The 25,074-nt window shown below is 29.5% G+C and overlaps 1 protein-coding gene across 4 annotated transcripts in view; it reads left to right on the forward strand.

Annotated features, from left to right (window-relative positions):
- The window catches only part of LOC132919924 (serine-rich adhesin for platelets-like), a 46,553-nt gene that overhangs the window by 15,491 nt on the left and 5,988 nt on the right, over positions 1–25,074 (forward strand). For 3 of the 4 annotated variants that reach the window (XM_060981865.1, XM_060981868.1, XM_060981866.1), the window contains exons 4-15: positions 853–972; positions 1,047–1,551; positions 15,043–15,207; positions 15,322–15,654; positions 16,523–16,708; positions 16,776–16,880; positions 17,504–17,917; positions 18,583–18,774; positions 18,886–19,058; positions 22,608–22,685; positions 22,763–22,838; positions 23,878–23,940. In XM_060981865.1, coding sequence (XP_060837848.1) covers positions 853–972; positions 1,047–1,551; positions 15,043–15,207; positions 15,322–15,654; positions 16,523–16,708; positions 16,776–16,880; positions 17,504–17,917; positions 18,583–18,774; positions 18,886–19,058; positions 22,608–22,685; positions 22,763–22,838; positions 23,878–23,940 — 2,410 coding nt within the window. The remainder of the gene's footprint in view (positions 1–852; positions 973–1,046; positions 1,552–15,042; positions 15,208–15,321; positions 15,655–16,522; positions 16,709–16,775; positions 16,881–17,503; positions 17,918–18,582; positions 18,775–18,885; positions 19,059–22,607; positions 22,686–22,762; positions 22,839–23,877; positions 23,941–25,074) is intronic. The other variant, XM_060981867.1, reaches the window with a different exon arrangement.

The following is a 25,074-nucleotide window of genomic DNA, read 5'->3' on the forward strand; positions in this document are numbered from 1 at the left end:
ATGGATATTTTGTATGTTTTTACTACATATAATTCTAAACCGTATACAATTGACGAAAACACATGAATATTATATATATAATAATATTTTAATAATCAATAATATTTTGAAAACAATCATTTTAAGGGGTTGTATTTAGGCAATGTGTATGATAATAATATAATAAGATTATAAGTGAATGTTCAGTAGTATGTGTGATCTAACTAGGCAACTACTACCATTCCTATTGCCTACATATTCTGACGAGGAAATTGTTATTATAAGTGAAATAGTAGGTACCAATTTATCTGTAAGAAGTAATTAAAAAGTTTTGTAAAAAATTAACATGAATTAGGTAGGTAATAAAAAAATTTAAAAAAAAATGTATGTGTATATATACTTTTTATTTGATTTTAGATATGAAATATTTGAATTAGTTTACTAGATTTTACTTGCAACGATAATAATATATATATATTTTTTTTTTTATTGATCACTGTATAATATTTTATTTTACAATGTACAATTTATCAATATTTTAGAAATTTTGCAATACTTGCAATCAAGTTGTTGTCAAACTGTGTTGTTAGATAATTTTGACAAAAACAAAATAGGATGTTTTTAAATCTTCAAATACCTGAGTTATGCTTACTTGTTGAAGTTAGCTTTATTACTTTTAATTTAAATTTTAAGAATATAAATTTTGAATTAAATTTACCTATACATTATAACTATACATAAATGTATACAATTATTTTTAGAAAAAAAATGATTTTTTTTTAATGTAGCAAGTATTTATAATAGCAAGTATTCTTGTATTATGTTTTTATTTTATTTTCCTTATAATATTATATCATACTTTTATTTGTTTAGCTTGAAAAGGCAGTTGGTTACGATCGTAGGAGAAGAATAAGAGCACAAATTCGAGTAGTGAAACGTCAATTAGAAACAAACAACGGATTATCAATAAATACTACAGCACGTGTACCAAAGGTAAATTATTTTATTTCATAACTTTATTATTGTATTATATTTAAAAAATATTGTTTGTTAAAATTTGATTGTAGAACTTTCAAGATGTTTCACCAGCCAAGAAACAAAACCAAAGTAACATAACTGCACAAAAGACCGAGTATGTTAAAAAAGCTGAAGTCAAAAAGGAAAGAAGTGTTTCACCACAAAAATCGTATGCAAATCCAATTGGTAATTCACGATCGCCTTCACCTCAAAAGGCTCATAAGTCAGTTGTGGAAACTCGAACACCGCTACCAACACAAAAAGGAGTTCGAGAAATTGAAAAAGAACGATCTCTTTCACCTCAAAAAACTGTGACACCAGTTGATAAAGTTCTACCCCTTTCATCTCAAAAAATAACTCCCATTGAAAAAGTCCGATCTCCTTCACCTCAAAAGAGTACTCCAACCGAAAAAATCCGATCTCCTTCGCCAAAAAAAATGACTGTAGTGCAGCAACAACAAGAGTCACGATTCAACAAAAATGAAAAGTCTTCTCGAAACTCAACTATCACCTCTACCTCCTCTACTTCAACAACAGTCACTAAAACTACCAAAGGTAAATTTATAATAATTTATTATATTAGTATCATACATGTTTTAGCTCTTAACGCTATGGGAATAAATTAATAATTATTATTATGGAGAAAAGTATAAATGCTTAAGTAGCTAGGAAGATTAGAAATGTATATAAGATTTCCGTTACTCACCAATCAATGTTGACAATCATTACTGGCAGATGTATATAATGGTTAGGTTACAATCACTATTAATTATTAATTATTACTATAATTTATGTTTTTTTTTTCAAAACAAAATAAAACGTTAATAACAATTCTATTTTATTTATTTAATTCAGCAAGGTAATCGTACAGACCAAACTATATATTGTATAATTTTTACGTAAAAGAAAAAAAACCATCAATTTTATTCGTGAAAGTAAAGAAAAATCAATATTTTGTGTGTAACACTGTGGTTTAAATGTTACTTTCTTAGTATTATACCGTTATTAAGAACAAAAAAGGAAAATATATTTTAACAGAAAATAGTGATTTATAATTTATGTTGCTGAAAACCATCTGAAGACTGAAGTTCATTCATGTGTAAAATTGAGTTTTAATATTTCTTGTATTCTAAAACATATAATTTTAATCAGCTCGTTAAGAAATACAACTATTTAAATTAATCCAAAAACTTTATTATGGACAATTAAAAATAATATTGTGAAGTCTTTTTTTTTAGTTTATGAAAATGTATGACGAATGTATGAAAATATCATAACAAAACACTTTACAATTTGATCCATTATAGGTATTCAATTTCAATTAAAAAATAAATCTTATTTAACAATTTATAGTCAATACCTAAATGTTACCTATAGGTAACACTAACTGTAAAATAAAGTTAAAATTTGAGAAACATTATCTAGAAGAGCAAATTTCCATAATCTTCCAAAAATATTTAATTTTAATTTTTAATTTTATTAAATAATATACATCATATATTATTCACGAATGTTTTAAATCAGGTTAATATAAAGTATTTGATTCTTATAGTTGAAAATTATTGTAATACAATTATTTATTATAGAAATAAGTATAAAAATATTTATTAGTCGACATTTTGATAGTTTTCTATAGAATTTTCTACTATTTAAATTCTAAATTGATATATATTATTTGGCATCTGTCACATTCAGACATGGTATGTACATAAAATTTAAATAAATTGATCAGCAAAAATGATCGAGGCAAAACTTATAATCGACTTTTTATTACCTAGATACTATATTATGCCGATTGAAATTTATTTTACATCTTTGCTCATAGTTTTAAAAACTTCAAAAAAACGTAATACAAATGGTTATTTTATCTTAATCATAATTAAAGACAACATTTTTTACATCCCAATTATCATGTTGTAAAGAAACTCAAAAATATTAAAATAATTAAATATATACATAGTATTTTTACTCTAATATAATTATATGCACTAAATAAGAAAATTACAAGGACAAGTAATAAATGCTAAGATGTTAAAAAAATTGAGCAAACATGACGTGATTAAATGTATATTTAAAATAATAACGACTTTGCCAAAAAAAAAAATTCACCGGCATATAACAATATTTTAACTTTTAAGTAAGTATTTGTTTAAACCACTAAGTTCAGTGTATTTTATTATAATAGTGATTAGTGATTACCTTACCTGTTTAAAAATGGAAGTTATATATATAATATATTATATATCATGTATCATACACTTTTGAGTTTGTCGCGTAATTTTACTAGCATTGGCATATGGGTGGAGACATTTGGTGTTGGGAGGTCGGAGTCATTATATATTCAAAAATATAAAAAAAAAAAATAAGTTAGTGTGCCGAGTGTAAATAATTTTATATTTTAAACAATCAATATTTGACAAATTTTACACTGGTTCATTTTATTTATTTATATAATTACATTGGTTTCCGGTTTCCTTGTGGAATTTAATTATTATACGTATACCAAACCACTAATTTACGGAAAATGAGAAATTGTTACGGACAGCCGGAAGCTTAGAAATCTTCTTAGTTTTTACTGTAATAATTTAAGCAGTGTGCGTATAGTTATAATAGACGGTGGGTAGTGAAATCATATATTTATTCTATTGAAAACGACTTGCTGGAATTGGCGTAAGTGAACACTCCAATACGGCAACACTAACATATTTTAGTGCTTCTGTTTTCAATCAAATACAAAAGCAACTAATACTGGAAAAAATCCATAGTATTGTATTTTTATAGTTTTGCAAGTTCATAAAAAAATATAGGTGAATAATTATTAATTTATAATTTTTATTTAATTAATATATAGGCCACTGCAAGGAATTAATTAAAAATAAAGTTTTATTCAATATTTTTTAATTCTAAAACGTGATTTATAAGAATATATACATTTGGTAGCTATAGTACATTGTACGTCAGTACACACCTTTGATTTTTGTGTTCACGTAATATTATACTGTTTTGCATTAAACTACAATATTAATTATGTATCGATTATTTATAGATTAAGTTTGTATTATCAATTCAATAAATTATACATATAGGTAACAACTAACAAGTGGCTTAAATATAATTTAAACGATTAATTATATCCGTTTCCAGCACTTGATACTACCCGGTACCTATACCGTGTGCAATAAAACTATACAAAAACGATAAATAATGATATTGATAAACAAATGTAGTTGATCGACGTCATTTGAAATCGTGCGCATTATAGTGATCATAGCGACCATCTCGCACACGTTCCAATAGTTTGATCAGCTTTCGTCGGCAGTAATAATATATAGGTATACGCGCGTCGTATTGAATATCGCACGGCTATTCCAAATTCCAATATGCGCCACCAACTGCGGCGGCGCGCGCCAAACGATTTTTCGAATTTCTGACTAGATACGTGGCCGTATAATACATATACTATAATAGTATAATAGATAGGTAGTAGGACAGTAGGTACTACGTAGAGGTGCTACTTGCAATTCGATCACCGGTCATTATAATATCGTTTCGCACCATCACTGCTCGTTCGGGGCCGCGTAATCGACAACTACAATAAACACACACACGCAATATAATTGCCACCCGACAGCATTTTTTTCACATAAATCAAAACCGTAAACGCAGCTCATAAAAATCTGTACACGTGTCTGTACCACAATACGCACTATATACAGAAATAGTTTATGCTCGTCGCGGGGCTATCGCGCTTCGGTTTGGCGAAAAACTCGAACAGACCGTTTATGGACGTGTGTACTTCAAATATTATAATATAATATATTATATTGCATGTTAGTATCGGCTAATACAGCGTATTATCATATTTTAAGGCTTTATATTTATACATTGAAATCTGTCCGTTTGCCAATAACCGACGCGCTAGTCGCGGTTGTTCGACGACGATCGCCGGGCGATTCCTTTATTCGGCGTGTACAGCCGCCGCACACGTCATGATACGGTCTTATAAGACGCGCCTGCTGCGCCCTCGCCCCTCAGACGACCCGTCACGCGTGTATCGGTAGGGGTAGGTATCTAGAGTCTAGACACACCGTTGGATTTATTACCTCACACACGGGTGTGTAAATATATTCGTATTGTAAACATAATATAATACTGTAATCGCGACGACCGGCAGACGTGTGAGCTTATAATATTATGATACGTATTTGTGTAGGTACAAATGAAAAATGTATACCGACGACCGACCGACGACGGTATTGCCGTAAAGGTGTATACCTATATAATATGACGTGATATTATTATATTATGGTCTGGCGTGCGAACAACCTGTTTGAGTAAAAACGTACACACACGCGAGTGCAATAGGTATATTATTATTATTATTATTATTATTGTAGAGACACCGACGAAACATTGCGGCCAGTGTTTATATAGCACATCTTATGTGTATACCTATAATTGTTATTACTTATTAGTTTTATTGGGTACACACACACACATACACGCGTGCGCACACGCTTGTTCGTCCCGAAGTATGAGGTTTTCGTGTTGTCGGGTTATCGGCCGGCGACGACGTCGACAACGGAGAGGACGTGCACAGTGTACGATATAATATAATAATAATGAAAATAATAATATTATTTTATCGGCATCGTTATATTATATTATTATATACGATGAGATACGATAATATAATAATAATATAATAATATATACCTAAACGGCGGCGGCCAACCCCCCTGCGCTCCGCACGGCCGTACCGACGGTTTGAACGTACCCGGAGGGGGTAGGAGGGACGGGAGCGCGCGTGATGCGGTTAGGAGGTCTTCTCGGTTTGGACGTCCGACATGCCACATGCGGCAGGCAATCCGTCACACGGCACCGGACCGCACGTACGCGCACGTCGTCGCCGCCGCTGTCGCCTCGTCCGTCCGATTTTCGTATAGATAATAATTTCGTATATCGTTACGCCCTCGTTGTCGGCACCTAGCTCGTTTTCCCGTTTTCGATCCCCCTCGGTGACCGCGAAAAATTAATTCCGCGTGGATTTTCGCGCGCGTCTCCCGACGACGAGTGATTGAAGTGCACTCGGACGTATTGCAGTCAAATTATAGAAGTCGACTATATGCGAATAGGGCCCATCGCCAAAACTCGCGCCCTACAGGTGTTGTAATAGGTACGTACAGAATATTATTAAATCGACAACGCGTATACTATGCACAAAAAATAACGTTGGTCGGTACAATCAATTAATAATGGTGGTGTATTATCAGGGTTTGAAAGAAATTATAGAAGGGTGATGAAAAAAATGTAAATTTATTATGTGCACCTGAATATTTAAATGTCTTTTTGATTAGGATGTTAATATACGGGACACGAGTAAATATTTTTTTTTAAGAATAGAAACGCTGTCCCCCGTCAATTCAAGTACTGAATATGTTATTGATAAACGCGCTAAACCGCCACCGCGTGATATCGTGAAAGTACGTATAAGTACTTCGATCTCGGGTTTCTGGAAAAGGAAAATCGTACGAAAAACCATAAATATTATGTCGTTTTTCACCGGGCAAGTGTCGTGGTATCGATTTCTCGTTACGATCTTTGATCTATATGACGATTGAAATATATCCGTTCATCCGGACGGACAACGGCAATAATCACTAGGCCGGCGGACTGTGAGGAGGGTAGTCGATATCGGTGGTGCGGCGGCGGTTCGATTGATACGCGTGCCGCGCGTGATTCTATTTATAAATTATAATCGGACGCTATATAATGCCGGTCATCATTTCGATCGGCTGCCGTTGGGGCATTGGGCTAAGAGTATTTTTAACGGCCGAAAACACTCTTTAATGTCAACCTACCGGTCTTAACATTATATCATGACGCCGTGACGTATGTATAAGTAGATATAACATACGTATTAAAATAGGTATATGTTTAGATGATTGCAGGTATGCGTTTAGCGTGGATACACCTAAATAGAAACAAATACTACTTATGATACTACTGTTATTTACGACTTTTAAAAGTGACTATTCTAAAATTATTGATCTTAAAACAAAAAATGTCAACATTTCGGTTTTTATTTATTTGTATTGTTTAATGTTTATGTAAGACATCTATATTTTTATTGTAATAACATACAATTGTGTAATTTCTCTCGTACCGAATATTCACTATTTTATCGTGCTTAATGTGCTTAATATAATATAATATTATTGTTGTTAAACGATGTCCGATGCTATTAATGTGATTTCGAAAAATTTGCTTTTTTTTCTCGTATTCCTGCTAGGTATCGAAAACAGTTTTAATGACCAAATTAATAGAACAAAATGCTTAATATGTATTTTGTACAATATATGTCATATATGATATATTATATAACTATTGTTATATTTTAGCAAAGAAAAATATACTTTTATTGGTGCTCTATTAGTGGAATTCAATTGACCAAATATTTAATTTTAGGATTTTAGGATAAGAATATTATTTGTAATGTTTGTTGGTGTTTTATGAATATATAACATTTTTAAATAATTTTATAATAAGAAATCAAAAACGACTATACATCTTACGCATAATACTTTAATTTATTATTATTTCTATTTCTTTATATCAGAAATTCAACTATACTCCTAAATTCTAATATAACAAACCATATTTACTATTTGCCCGAATCGTAGAGCATAAAATGTATTATGCTCCGGTATTAACTCTGCAAAATTTAAACTTTCATTGCATATCGGAAAGATAACAAATTAATAAAATGATCTCTTTGTAGAACATAATTAAAGTGAGAAAAATTATAGTGAATAATGGATATTTTATCAAATCAATAAATATCAATGTTGACAATGTTTAATACTGATAGACTACATTTTTTTTGAGTGATATACGTATATTAAAACTCATTTTATTTATAAAATAATCTTCATTTTATAGTATTATTATACACATAATAGATATTAACTATTACCTAAATCAAAAATAAAATACTAACTAATTTATTATTAAATATTATAGTGTACCTACTACCTATCATTTATTATTTTGCTAGTATAAATATTTAATTAATAGATAAAAAGTACAATGGCTATTTAAAATCTCTAAATCGTTCATAGTTTCATACATTAAGCATACCAACATTTTAATAAATTACAAAACTTAATTCTCTTTTTTTAATTATAGAATGAATAACTTAAATGCAGCTTTTTAACAATTCGAATTTTGAATACCTAATAATATTAGTATATTACAATATCGTTTATATGTTCTTTAAATCTAAATGGCTAAATACATGCAAGTTTTAAGTATAAAGTATCTCCAATAATCTGAGCATCATATTATACAACATACTATATACATATGCATAATATAAAAAACATTGTGTGGTACTCGGTAGATGGTAAATCCCTATAACTTTAAAGTAGAATATATTATATGTATTAATTATGTAGAGTTTATTAAGAATATTTCGATAAATGTAAGTTTCGTACTTTATTATTTCGCACTAATAATTTTATCTGCACAGATTATTAACGTAACTACAAGATTTTTAAAAGATCTTATTAGAAAGTTAATTAAATTAATTATGTCATTTTTATAATTGAAATGCTATAAGGGTCACGTGTTAAATTGTTACTAAGTTTTGCTTACTGTTTAACTAGCAATTTATATAGCCACTAGTTTTAGATTCAGATGTATTATTTTTTTTACTAAATAAAAACATATTTCGTACAAATTAACACGTCATATTGTTCCGGAACGGTAAACTTAATAGTTAATTCGTTCCGGCGAGATTTTACTTTCTACGATTTTTTAAATTATATTGTATATTTGAAATTGAATGTGCCCTTCGACTTCATTATTTATTTATTTTTTTTACAGATTTTTCATTCGCATAATTGTTATACTTAAATGTCCATTTATATAAATGATTACCCGACGTCTTAAACTCTAGTCCTAACTTATTATTCTAAATATAAAACCAAAATTCCGTCAACCTGTACTTAGCAGCATTTTATTCTAATTTTGAAGAAGTTATTACTTATTAGTTGTTACATAGTACATACACATACACACAAGTACACAGCACACATTACTATGTTATTAAATAATCATTAATTAAACAATTGTCATTCACGTTGTAAGGTACACACTTTAATTATTGCATTATCCGGTTAAAAATTACATAGTTATTTGTGCGCGTCTAATTAAAATTCAAACTATGAGATCAAACTCGATTATCTGTATTTAATATAAAATAAACCCGGAAGGTAGATGCGGGTAAGTGATTAACAGCGTGTCAACGACTATTATATTATAAGTTGTTGTACTTGGCACCTGAAGTAGAAAGACATAAACCGTTTTACAATCATTGAAATAAATGTTAAGCACTTGTAAAATTAATAAATATAAGTACCTTTGTGATAATTACTAATTAAATATCATTTGATAAAAAATATATGTGAATGGTATAGTATAGTCTAGTCTGGAATCTAGATTATAGGTATAATAACTAATAAGTGTTCAAAATAACAAATACACATATATATATACACAAATAATTTGTATTTATTTAGTTAAATACTTATATTACCTAAATAATCTTCATATTGTTTATAATGACAATATGCTAATTGTTAATTATTATTAGGGACCGGAAGATTATGCACTAAAAACTACCGAAATCTGTATGCACTTATAATGCTCTTAAAAACACTGAAATTTGCCTTTACATTTTTTTTAATTTAATAAATATTAAAAAAACCTTCTAACGCTTCAATTTTTATTTCAATTTCGTTGACTGGTAATTAAAAATATTATTTTATTATAAACATTTAATAATAAAAATAAAAATTTTAGTTGAAAATTATTAAGTACCTACCTTTTATAAATAATTTTTTTTTTTAATAATATTACAATCTCCAATTAAAGACTGTCGGCACCTCGCTGTCAAATACAACTATAAATTAATTTTATAAATTTCATATTTTTTTTTTATCAATAGACTTTTTAGAAGCACCTAACTCATTTTGCCAATGACATAGTATTTAACTTTAAATATATTATGCAGTTAATACAATTTGTTTAAAAATATGAGAATAAATAAAATAATCGAGATAATATAGAATTACATGCGTGTGCAAAACATTGTGTAAAGGTAATTCAAATTTGTAGCTGATCTATCAAATTTTCGGTATATTCCGTTAAATATGCAAATACATAAACTTCCGATTCCTAGTTATTAGCACTTATTCACTTATTACTTATTAGTTATTACTAATATTAATACAAATTAACAAATAGTTAATAAACAATGATATCGCATGTAATTATTGTATTAGCTATTCCCAAGCTATTTAGCTACAATAAGTTACTCCTATACGTTATACACAACTATACTAAATATGAATAAAAGGAGAAAATTAATTCTTAGAAATTTACAATTTTCTGTAATACTATGGAACTATAAAATACAATTATTAATTTCCTTTGAAGAAAATCTTTGAGTAATTGAGTTTCTTTTTTTTTTAATAATTTAAAATGTATGCTATATGCCTACATACATTATATAACTTCTGTATTCAGGATTAAAACTTAAAATTTAAAAAAATAAATCAAATAAATTTAAGTCTTAAATTACAATTTTAGTTATTTTTGTGATTAATTCTTTTGTATCGATTCAAAAAATGGAATAAATAAAAAATGATTACGTAGCACGTAGGTACTTATTTATTGCTTATAGATATTATATTGTATATAGGAAAACAATTAAGGTATACATATTTACCTATATTTTATTATGCCTTAGATGAGTTTATTATATTGACCATGGTTATAATGATAACAGAACACAACCATAAAAGGTACCTACTTATAAGTTTATTATAAGTATATTAACGATTATAGGTATATGAATAATAAATAATAATGTAGTACTAAGGCTTTATTTAAACATATTTGTTTTTCTTTACACCAACAAAATGTTTTAAGTATTTATATCTTGAACTTCGGCAACCAATATTTAAGTATAACATTTATAACACAATATCCTAGTTTACTGATTAAGTGGATGTGCGTAATATGTGCATTTTAATTTTAACTAAAAATCGTGTCAGTGGTGATAATTCGTGACGGGCCCATTGCCAGACGCTTTTTCGTATCGGTAATAATAAATGACATCACTTTTTTCTACCATAAACAAACTGTATATTGTTATATGAACTTAATTTACTTAATAATAACGATAGAAGTGAGCGTTTTAAGTAGTGTATTTTAATATATCGGAACTTAGATGTGGGTGTAAGCTACAAATTTATACTCATGTCCATAAATCTAGGAATTGTGATTAAAATAACCCTTGAAGGCTATCAGACCCGGACTCTTAAGTATTGCCGAAAGTCGTGCCAATTTTTTTCGTAGTGTCTTAAAAAAAATGTCTAATTAAAATTAACTAACTAAATATTATATTTTTTTAATATTTAATATTTTTTCACTTATAACTTAAAAATATTATATACATATATAGGCATAGCATATTATATTATATTTAAAAATATTAACTTTAAATATGTAAAAATAATGTATATTTAAAATTTTCTGCGTAGGATCAATTAGTCTAACCGCTTTGACTATATAGCGTTTCCGAACCATAACCAAACTTCCAGACTATGGTGATTTCAATTTTCTCATTTTAATACGCTTTATTTTTATTTTTTTTTAACTTTCGAGAAATTACATAATCTGTAGTTCTATGGTACAATAAATTCATGCGAATCCAAGCGATGTATACTAAATTACCATTTATAAATATAAATTGTATTTACTTGAGTTAATTACTTCACAATTTTGGTAGTTAGTATATTATACAACTATTATAGGTAGTTGTTAATAATTTATTCTTATATTAGTTATTAATAATTACTTAACTGAAAATGAAAATTTAGTCAGAAGTTACTAGGTTACACGGCCTTATATCATATTATTTTCTATTCGCATGTGTTATTTTTGATTTTGATGCATCCATATACTGTTATAGATATCGAATTAGACACTCCACTCCCGTTTCAAATAACAATAGGTTGTTAGTGGCAAATTATCTACAACTCTCATGCCTTGAATATTATAATATCATGTTATAGTCTTAAATTGAATAATGCGCATATGCAAACATCTGGGAGAATTTTTTGAAAATAAATTATAGGTACACATAACTTATAGCCTATAGGTAGGTGGTAGTAGTTACATTATATGGGTGACACACCTAAATCACACGCGCACCAGTCAATTATTTTGTAGTCCGTAACCGTATTTCCGTTGGTCATTTCCTGCGAATAATAAAAAATTCACCATTATAATAAAATCTAATACAAAATATCATCTCGTACACATATTACAGTGACCTAAAAGTGACGAAACCTATATAGATTATAGGCCATAACTATAACATCGTTTGTTATATACATTTGTCAGTCACTTTGGCACCTATAAAAGTACCCACGTGTGTTTAAAATACTTTTTTCTAAATCAAAGTGTATACCTATATTGTTTATTGCTCTGAAATTATTATGTGTATTTGCAAACAACAATAGGTCATAGAAGTATATAACATATTTTCAAATATTCCTAATTTAGACAATTTATAGAGTTTATAACTGTAGAAATCGATCGTATTTATAACAAATTACTCACAAAATCAATCTATACACTATGTATATATTGTACTTATCGAAATATTACTTATTTATAACTTTTGTTTAGAAATATTATATGTATACAAGTTTATATTTTAGAATTTAATGAATTAAAATATTTTATATAATATTAATCCTATAATTGGGTTTTTTTTTTGTACATTTAAAATACTTTCTGTTTCGGTATACTCAGTTGTTGGCTAATACATGGTTATTTAATTTAGACAAATGGGATTATGAATAGTTGACGTAATTGTTCCTAGGATAGTCTGTGTAAACACTAAATTAAACTTAAAATGGCTAGCTCCAAATTGATTCGTTTCCAACCAAAAAAATAAAACCCTTCTTAACCTTAACCTAAATATATCAGCATTTATAACTGTCTATCTCAATATCTCAATATTATACGTCTATAAATTTTGCAAAATAACATATATCCATTCAATGTTTAAATTAATTGTTTTCTAAATTATAATGTTTAATTTATCAAGACAACAATCAACTAAACATTATATTTCATCAAAAGTATAAATATGCTATTTATGTGTACCAAAACCTTAAGTCGCCGCTTTCACTATACCGTGTCGCGTAGAATTGAATATATTCACCTTGTAAGTAACGCGCTACAAACATTTTGTTACCTATATATCAAATAAATAAATAAGCATACAGAACACAACACGACACGGTGTAGGGTGAACCCGGTTTTACAGACGTTTCCTAATTTATTTATTTTTTATACATAAAAATTTTAATTTATTAATATTGGCCAATAAAAATGATGATCTTGTGTAAGAACTTTTTTACTGTAGTTGAATTACTTTTTTACGATCTTAAATGTTTGTTACCAAGATAGGAAATTGCAGTTGCGTAACATAATTGATATGGAAATTAGGAAAAAAACCGTCACGTAACAGTTCTTTGACACTATCTATACAGATTTGATGTTTTCCCATAGTACCTAGATATAATAAGTAATATAAAACGATAACGCATTCGATACGCACATCACTAACCGTGCGGTGGATATCATTGACATAATCCTATATGAATTTAGAAATTCGTTCTCATCAAATATTGCTAGTTGTTAGTGTTGTTATCGATATTTTAAAAATTAAATTAAATATGATAGTATCAAAAAATATTTCTACCCTAAAATAATGGCCATCGCCCGGAAAATAAATAGCTAGACATAAAAAAAAAAAACGATTGGTGTAATTAAAATTCACAGTCATAATATTTAAGTAAATAAGTGAAATTGTTAGCATATGACAAGCCGTAGACATAATATAAAACGTAAAAAGTTAACACTTTCGAAAATCGTGTTTCATCTTTTTGTATACCTACATAGGTTTATTAATTTTGCATAAATCATGTTTCTAAAGGTATATATTTTGTTCGGTAGTCGATATCGACGGTATCTATTGGACATTTGTACTTACGTGCAATTACTATAATTTACTCATATAATATCAACTGACATTTTATCAGAATATAATGGTACGAGTGTACGTTTCGCATTGATCTCGCCGATATCTTTTTTTATAGTACTTGTTTAGATAAAATAAATATGTGTTGAAGTCGATAACATTGAATTGTACCTAATTGTACCCTTTGTATTCGAGAGGTGAATCATTAAATGACGCCAATATTGTTATTGTATAAAATATATGCCTATAATATGTCTGTAGGTATAATGCATTAATGCATTTACATTATGAGATTTAAATAACAATAACAATCGCAGTAAAATAACTTATCATTTTTATGATATTAGACTGAACTACTAATGATTTAATAATATTAACTCAATAATTATTTTAACATAAAATAACGTGTCGTAATGTTGTTGACATTAGTCATTAATATTCTAGTAGACAATATAGTTACAATAAAAATAGAATTATTCTTTATACCGTTAAATTAAAAACCAAAATTTATTTTTCTTTCTTTTAAATTAAAAAAAATATTTTTTATTACGAAAAACTTAAGGCAAAAACATTATAACATAAAATGTAATAGGTAATAGGTATACTATATTTATTGACTCTGGTGCAATAAACGGTCGCCCCGTATTTTCTTGTGATCTGCAAACGTAACAACAGTAATGCTGTTTATTATGCCTAGCGTGATGTATTATTTTAACTGTTTGTTATTATAACATAATTATATAATATCATTATTTTATTTGCTTTTATTTTAATAATGACTCAAAACTTTTTGTCTTACGATTGAGGTTTATACTACGTGAGTCAACTATATTTTATTATAAATTCGGGTATTTTATCTCATAATTTATTATTTTAATTATTTATTTTTGTCATTATATTATTTAATTATTTTTTTGCAGTAAAAAGTGATCAAGTCAGCGGCGGCACAAACCTTTACCAAGAACAAAACGTTACTGATTTGATTACGTCTAGCTACGGCGTGGGGCCTACTGATGACAATGGTAGACCGTTGTTCGGATTGAGAGCTCTCAGGAAAAACAACGCCAATCAATCGTCTGTAAGCGGTGAGTACAATAATATACAAACCCCGGTGCAGTATACCTACGCGTTTCTCAGATAAATTATCTATCTATATTTCTCTTTTTTTTTTTTATTGAGACTTGTTGTTTCTTTTCCAGATAACGATTCGTCGTCGTCTGCCCGTTGCGAAACTGACTCGCGCGACACTCGTGTTTCTGAGCAAAAACATAAGTCGTTCGGTCTGAAAGCACTGCAATCCCAGAACACGTATACAGTACAAGAGTCTTCGAGCACCGTATATCAAACAACATCCGAGCAAAAAGGAGGCGTCGACCAGCTGATCACCGACCATAAAGGCAAACCGCTGTTCGGGCTTAGAGCGTTGCAGAGCATCGGTAAAAACGAAGAAGAACCTATTTACGACGACATGCCGGAACCACCGGTATCTCCGCAGCTAAAGGATCTAGTGCTTAAACACGAAAAACACGCAAGTAAGTTATTCATAGTGGTTATTTTCAATTATTCGTGTTATTCTATGTATATACTATGTATAGAGTACGAGTACGGGTATAGATAATAATATTATAATTTATTAACTATTATAAATAGTGTTATAAATCGATGTATTCTCAGTTATTATGAATTCAAAGTTTTTTATCGTATTGTTCAAATCCAAACAATCGATAGCGAATGGCGTATTTTGAGTGATATGTGCATATAGGTACATTATATATTTTATATAATTTTCTAAATTTATAGTATAGGATTTTAAAACCCTTTCATCATCCTGTCATGTTATTATTATATCCTGTTGATTTGAACTTTGATATACATAAAAAAAACCCCGCCAAAAGTGCTTGAATCTGGGAAAAATTAGAAGGGGGGGAGATATATCAGTGTAAAAAAATGTGTGTATGTCTTATCGATTAAGATTTAATTAGAAGAGGGTACGCATAAACATTTTTTTTTAAAGAAGAGGGACTCCGTCTGCCCAGGCCTCTCAATTTAAGCAATACATGTCATTACATTACATGTTATTACATTACACATTTTCATACGCCATTCGTACAAATAAATATGTATTGGTATGTTGGTGTACGATAAACAAAAGTATTATGTTTTTACTGTTTTTAGTGTATTCAAATAGAATAACATTATTTTAATTGTTTGTTATTTCGTGGTATCGCTCCTTCCACAACCATTCAGATCCCCACGTATTTATTTATTTGTTTTAATTTTTTTGTACATTTCCCAATCTTTGTGATTGGTGATCTTTGAAAAAATTATATTTTCATTACTTATTAGTTACTTATTACTTTCGTTTTATTCAATGAATAATTAATATATAATATTTTTCAGAAGAGAATTCCAAGTTGGACTCGCAACCTAGACAAAAACCAAAAGCAAAGTTTAGAGATAGTTTTATACTTGATACTAAAGATGAGGGTTTGTATTCAAGTTTTGAAGAAAATGGATTTACAGACTCCAACCAAATAACTCCGTTACGTTCGATTATTAAAAAAACAGAAGATGATCAAAACAATGGTATTTAAAAAAATTAAGCGTGATACATTAGTTTTTAAATAATTCAACATTATTTAAAATGTTTTAGAAACTATAGTTAAGAGTAAAAGTCAATCAACAGTATTTCAATCAAAGAGTGTTATGCGATCCGATGGATCTGGAAATGTTTCAGTCACACAAGATTTCTTGAAAGGTTAGTATCTCCATATGGCCATATTATACATGTTAAACTTATTTTTTTTAATTGCGTAGTTTTATTAAATACATTTTGTAATCAAACTATTATGAGAAATGGCGAATTTATAGTATACATTATGTTATGTAACAATGACACGTGATTGAGCGTTAGGCTAGGTGAAAATAAAACAAAATAATTCAAGTTGGACTTCTTCCAAAACGTAATTAAAACACAAAAAAACTCGAAGCACTTCAAAAGCCGTTATTTGTGTATAGCAACAGCAAGTGTTAAGACTACTATATTACGTTCAACTTAGTGCATCATATATTTTTAAATGAAACCTTCTTGGGACTGTGTCTTGAATATTGGCCTAGTTTTTAGTTTTTTAATATTTTCGTACACATGGCCCATAGTATTTTTTCTTTTTATCATAGCTTTTATAATTTTTCAAATTGCACATATACAGTGGGAGCATAAATTAATTTTATCAGGTACCTAATTTTTGTCAGACCTAATTTTAATTTAATTTTTGGATATTAGATGAGATTTAAACAATTATTAAAAATAAATATTTAATTATAATATAATTTTGGTTTATGATGTAAAACTACAGTTGATATCTATTTGACTTGTTATAGGTGAATTGTCTTCTGTGAATGACCAAGAACCATCAGGAAAACTTACTCGGGGACGTTATACCTATCAGAACCCAGATAATTCAGATGCCAAAAAAGGCATTGCCAAAGTCACTACAGTCACTACAGCTATCGGCAAAGATACTGGTCCCCAAATTACTGAAATTACTGAAGAACTTAATGATTCTGATCGTGTTGATGGAAATAAAGTAGTAAAAAGAAGCCGAACCAATGACAAATTTGAGAATATCCAAAAGAGGTTTAGCCAAGAAAGTTTTAATCAAGATAGCAGACGTTCATCAAAAGAATTAAATGGAAATGAAAAAACTGAAGAATCGCCACAGTCAACTCCACGATCAAGTTTGGTGCGTGGAGATTCAATCAAAGCACTTCAACATAAATTTCAACAAGCCACTGGTAATTTATTATCTATTAGTCATTAGATATAAGATAACAAAGTTACTGTAAATGTTTCTTTGATTATTATTTCTTAAAACTTATTTTTTAAATATTTAATCATACCCTACAACATTTTACATAGTTTTAATAATCTTATCAATTTTATCCCTCATAATATTATTCTGTGATTATTCAGTATTTCAGTTAATAAATACTAAATGTAATTTTTCATAGTTTAATATTATAATTTTATGTAAGTCATGATTTTTGATTTCTTGTAAAATGTAAAAATGTTAGTAAGTTAGTATCTTTTATTAGGCAATTAATAATTAATTATTAAATCTTCAAATACAATTATAATTATAATTTCTTATATTTAGAAAAATAATCTCTTTGTGAATTAAAAATTAAATTTTAAACTATATTTGGCCATTTTGTAATCAAAAGTTATTATTGATACAATTATACTAAAGAATAAACTTAAAAAAATGGAAAATTAAACTTTATCTATGGCGTTAGTGAAAACAAAGAAAATCTTATTAACCTTTAATGAGTTTTGGTGATTTTTGTCTTGTGATAAAATAATAAAAATTACTTAAAATTTTTAAGTATTAGGTAAATATTATAGTGTAGGTATATTAGTATATGCCATATAATAATTAATTAACTATTTAATATTCCAGTTTCATCTAGTTTGAAACAGAACAGGACTGCTAAATCTGAGTCTAATGGCTCACGACAAGTTGAAGAAAAAACAGTAACTACTAAAGTAAATACAACTAAAAACAGTGGAAACGCTACATCCTTTCTTGACAATAATTCAAGAGTAACTGGTGTACAAGATGTTTTAACCAGAATGCGAAATGCAGATTTAGGTAAATAATGATTAATATAAATATATATAATATTATTAATACAAGTATTGATTTGGTACTCAGAAAATGAAATTGCTATGCTAATCTATAATTTATTTTCAATTATTATAGTTGTAGAAAGTGGTGATACCAATGAAGACACTGAAGCCCGTGCATTACTCAACAAGTTTTTAGGTGCATCAGTCATTCTTCATGGAATGGAACAAGGAAACAAATCTCCTGCTTCAGTTACTACTACAAGTAGCGCTGCACTTGTTAACCAAGTGGAAAAACAAAGAGCACAGGTACTGGTACAACAATAATATATATTATTTAAAATATAGATTATAATGCAAAGTTTTAAAAAAAAATGTATTAACATAAACTTAGAAAAAAAACCACAATATTGTTTTATACTATTTACCAGGTACTTGTTGCTAAATTTATAAATTTCAATACAAGCTATAAAAACCTAATAAAAATATTCTACAAATCTTTTAATTTCATATATTAGATATCATAGATTGATATATTTTAGCATATTGCAAAACAAATAAACAATATTTATACAAATACTAATATACATTAAAACAAACCAGTAGCAGCTCAAACTTTTTCATAAATGGGACAAGAAATAATGTTAGTTGCTCCACCCACACCCGCTATTATAATTCCATGTAAAATGTATCATTTTGAAAATTCAAACTACAGGTATAACAATAAAAATAACTTTTTATAATTAGGTACTTAAATACCTCTTTAATATTTCTTAATTTAAATTAAATAAACATAGACCGTAGTTAACTTTAGCTGCCACGCATCCTTTTAATTAAAGTTATCCAAATATTAATTATTTTTCAATACACTTGAGGAAAGACTAAATTTTTTATAACTTCTTCAATATTGATTTGTGTATCACTTTCATAAGAGATCAACATCAAACTCTACAATCTCTATTGAGATATTACCGCTATAAGTTTAATTTTGATCAATTTAACCTAGATGAACCAAGTTTGATCTTAGAAACAAGAAAAAATAAATAGTAATGTTACTATTAAACCATTTAAACCTTTCAAAAGCTTCTTTCAGTTGAGTCTGAAATTGTACATAATTTAAGCTTTATTGCTTTATAATCACAATGTAAATTTGGAAATATAAAATTTTTCAGTACTAGTTTATCTCCAGTCAATAGATTCTAATCACCCTATTTTAGTTGTGAGATAATTATTGTTTCAAAAAAACTCTTGTGCCACCATTGGTATAAACAGTGACAAAATGGCTAAAAATAGAAGTTAAGAAATTTAACATATTATCTGATTTAACTATATAGAGTACAAACACTACAAATTAGTACTAAACTTGGTAATAGATATCAGGCTAAAACTATAACACAATGGCGGGTGAGTTGACAACACAATCAGCTGCAAGTTAAAAATATTTAATATTATTATATGAAATATATGTTTAACTAGAAGTTAGAACGCAAATACATTGGAAAGTGGTAAATAAACATTTATATTGTCATGAACGACATAAACAAAAAATAAATATTTTTTCTGAAAAGTTTTGTTTACAACTAATTATTTTTATTATTTTTATTAGTTTTTAGTACATTTGCCATTGCAGTTTTAGTATACTTAAGCATACTAGTGTATACTACAACATAATAATTATGAATAAATTTCTTAAATTTATCTTATTTCTTTGCATACAATAAATATTACAATCTTACTGAATAGTGGTTCTTTTTATGTATTTAATACTATAAAAAAAAAATAATATATTTTATGGTATTTATATGTCAGAAAACATTTAACGGTTGTGTTGATAGTCATTACACAATCGTAGTATTTTACAAATGTTAAAAATAGCTTCATCTTCCATAATTCGTTTTAATGTTGTTATAATTTGTTATTTAAAAATAATTATTTCATAGAACTGAACTTGTGTATCTTAAAATTGAGGTCCTGTATTGAATCAGCTTACAAAAATGTCCATATAATTTTTAATCCAATAGGTGTAAGGTGTAATTTATATTTTAAAAAATTAGTTAAGTTTTATTTAAATTGATTTTTAAATAGTTTATAGATGAAAAATAAATTACCATTATCATTATCACTTATCTTTAATTCAAAATCAAAATATATTTTACATGATTCTCTTTGTTTGTGTTTATTTATGCTGCCATAATTTTTAAACAGTAGTATCATGTAGGTACATGTTTGAAAATCTTTGTGAGACAATGTTACTTTATAATATTATATACCTATTAGGTGGTGATCTTTTTGTTTTTAACATAGTATATTTCTTATGTTTATTTTCCTTACTATTTTTATTTGTATAATACAAATTTAAAACAATGCATATGTTTTTGCTTTGGTTAGTTTCTTAGTTTTTTAGTCTTACGTAGTTATATTATTATTTTATTGTAGTCGTAGTTTTTAACATTTAAATATCAAAATAATGATTAGGATAAACGTAGAACAAAACAAAAGGTTTACTATATGCCTATATATATATATATATATATAAACAATGTAGTAAGAATAATGTAATCTATTATTTGAGAACTGTTAGCTACTAAATTACGTCACATACGAGTATATATTATATTTATATATCAACAATATACGTATCATACATTTATAAATATAGAGAATATTTCAATTGCTTTGTGTTATTGTTTACAACGTAAATGCGCCATGGCGCTTATTATTTGTTTCCCCGGCCGGGACGCGATATATTCGGGCATTTGTAAATAATATTTTGTTATACATAATAAAGGCGCCTATAAGACAGGTACACCACCTGTCCGTTTCGTATAGCGAAATATGATGTTAAAAAAATCGGCGTCTTTGTTCGGACCGCACATAATACAACGGTCAATAATAGTATGACTACTCTACTAACTGTTAATTTCCCTACCCGTTGGACAACGCATTTTGGCTTTGCGCGTTTCACGACGAAAATAATATTTGAAGGCAAATCCTATTTTGGTCAGCGCGGTGGTTCGCTCGACGTCGAATGCTCCGTTGGCCACGCAGTTCAGTTTATACTTGGCTACACGCGCAACTATTTCTGTGTATATTGAGTGTGTTCGTGTCGCCGACAAAAAAATCGTTTTTATTTTTTCTCACCTAATCATATTTCTCTCGTTCGACTATTATTTTTGAGTTCAGTAGGTACCTACGTCAAAGAGAGTGCAGTTCGCCCGCAGTCAATCGATTTTTATTGTTTTACGTTTTAATTATCAGCGTAGGTTGTTATATAGGTACATGCAATACAGGGTGCGGCGTTTGGCAGATTAGTCTGATTGATCGAGTATATAATATAGGTAATAAATAATAATTAATTAGAGTTTATTGCAAATATCTGATCATAAAAAAATATACAATTGTGTGTTATTGTACAGGCGTAAACGTAGGTCTAAGGTAGTTGTTTTAAAGTTTCGTCAGAAACACGAATCGTGGGAACGCGTACAGTATGGTCTGTTCTCAGAATTTTAATACACATCTCCAACCTGAATTTAAGGGTTTCGTTTTTGTTATGTTCGTATTCATTTTCAATAGGCAATAGGTAGCTGCTGTAGATACATACGGAAAACCCAAAATCTTGGTTCCATGAATATTATTAGGCCAACGTTTGGCCGTGTCCCAGCAAATAAAACATGTTGCCAACTATTTTTACAAGTGAATTCATAAATTTGTATTTATGTGTATTGTACACGAGGGTCCTTATTTAGATTGACACCTGTTAACACAATATTGACCGGTTAAATAGAACGAAGCCTATTGTGTGTACATAATAATACCATATGAACATAATACTATTTGCCATTCGTTTTTTTTTTTCAGAAATCTCCTGTGATTAGGAAGAATCTAAACGAACAAGAACTCGATAATATTTGGGACGAAAAACAATTACAGATTTTGGTTAGTATCATTATTATCAATATGACAGTATTGATAATTTACTCGTACGCTCATTTAACAAATGTTTAATTATTTAGTTGGAATCTTGCCCAGACTACGATCAAAGGAGAAAAATCAGAGCCAGGTTAAGGCAAATCATGGCAGAACATAAAGGTAACTTAAGTTTAACTGCATTATACGATTCATTTAATTACGAAATTGTCCCATCTTATATTAGTGTAACTGTGTAAGTAATAATTTAAATAATAATATGTACACAATTTTAAATTAACTATTTTATTTTATGAAATATAGTATAATAATAGGTGTCATATTGTATTTACAAAAAAGAAAATTCTTATAAAAACTATTCTATAGCTATACTATATATTCAATTTTTTTTTATCACTATGCAGTGAAATATTATTTTACTTTAATATATCCAAAAAATGAGATGAACAATACGAAGAAGAAAATAATGGTTTTAGGTACTTAATTGTTGTTATTGTTATTATTAGAATTAAATTAGTTTTTTATACCTGCCAAAAAAAAAAAATTAAAATAATAACTGCTCAAAATACTTTTATACTTATTTTATTGTGTTCCATGCATTATAGATAAATATATAAATATAAGATCAACGTAAAAATAATAATAATAAAATCGTTTTGAATACAAAATATTATAGTAGACATGTCACTGTAAATAGACGTATAATGTTATTAGGTAGCACTATATTTATACCACCAAAATTTTACGTAAACAAACTATGTCATCTAATTTAATCACATTGTAGTACCATGTCGTCGTATAAAAGCTACGTTAATATAAATGTATAATGTATATGCATGCCGTTTGCGTGTATTTACTATATTCTATTATAATATATTCTTAATCGTCTACCATATTTTTTTAAAACGAATTCCACTGGAATTCTGAGATTAGATTCTGGCATCATTTCATATGGTAACTTAAATTCGGCATATAGTTGATATTTTTATGTTGGCATTAGCTCGCTTGGGTATATAAAACCAGGACATTTGAAATACTATATCTACGCATATTATATTGTATTATTAACTATTTCGACGGTCGTTGGTTTGTCGATTAAAACATACTTTATCGCAAGTATCAGTGTACTTGCTATACCGTGGTTTTGGTTGTGTTTATACTTTATAACAGAATGTGATGTATATTATTCATGTAATTTCAGCGTGTACGGATGTCGTCGCCCAGGCTGGCCTTACAGACAACATCACGAGCAACGGAAAAAACGGTGAGTTATTGAAGCCTATGTGTAATTTAAATGTAAAACCTATCGCGACCGCGGTTGATGACTCGGGAACGGAGTCGGGCGAGGAAGTGAACCAAAAGATATTGGTACAAGTGCAAGGAGCTTTAGCCAACCTAGAGAGCGCATTACCGGCCTTGGACCCGCTCAGGCGTTCGTCCGTCGTCGAATTGCTAACGAAATTGCAGACTAGCCTGAAGCTGTCGTCCTCCGATCAGACCGGAAAACCGACACCGCCGCCCCGGAAATGCTGGAACCGCAAGGCTGCAGTGGGGCGGCAAGACAGGCACACGGTCGGCGTATCGTCTGAGGAGCTGAAGGACGCCAGGCGATGGCTGGAGGAGAACGGATACGGCGAAACCACAGCGCCCGCAACTTCGACACTCGCGACGTCGGAGTCTGTGCGCAACACGCCACGAGGCTACGAAGTGGCCGCCCCCAAAACGTTTAGACCTGTCAAATTCGTTCCGCCGCCTCCGAAACGCACCAATCACTTGGCCGAGGACTGCGTCATACCGGAACCGTCGAGACATGCGCTGCAGAACTGCAACTCGTTCTCATGTCCTCCGGCACAGCACGTGATCGTCGAAGACTTGGACTGCAAGAGGCGTAAGACTTCTACCGCGACGACGATATCGATTCGCGATTCGTCCGAATCGTCTGCGGGCGGTTCGTCGTCTCCGTCGTCTTCTTCTGGTGACGATGACGACGACGACGACAGCAGATCTGTTTCGTCGGCACAGCGGTTGCTACAAATCGCGTCCAACGATCATTGCCGTAAGTTCCGGCTGCAGGGGAAACGCGTGAAACTCAAACGCGGTGCGGTCGGCGAGAGGGGTCGGTCGTCCGGAGACGACGACGAATACCGGTCGCTGCGCGTCCCGCTAATCAAGGAACCACCGCCGGTAACTACTTCTGGTGGTGGAGTGCCCTTGTTCGAACCCAAGACGGCCAACGACAAAAAATACTTGGCGCTTTTGCGGCAGCAGGCCGAGGCGGACGAGAAAGCGGCAACGGCTTCGGCTTATAACCCGTTGCAGGGCAAACTACAGGGCAACTGGGGCAACCGTTTTGGTCGGATAAAGACGACGTTCGAGAGGAGGATCGGCGGTGGCGGTG

This window comes from Rhopalosiphum padi, chromosome 2 (assembly GCF_020882245.1).
Source record: "Rhopalosiphum padi isolate XX-2018 chromosome 2, ASM2088224v1, whole genome shotgun sequence".
Taxonomy (NCBI): Eukaryota; Metazoa; Arthropoda; class Insecta; order Hemiptera; family Aphididae; genus Rhopalosiphum; species Rhopalosiphum padi.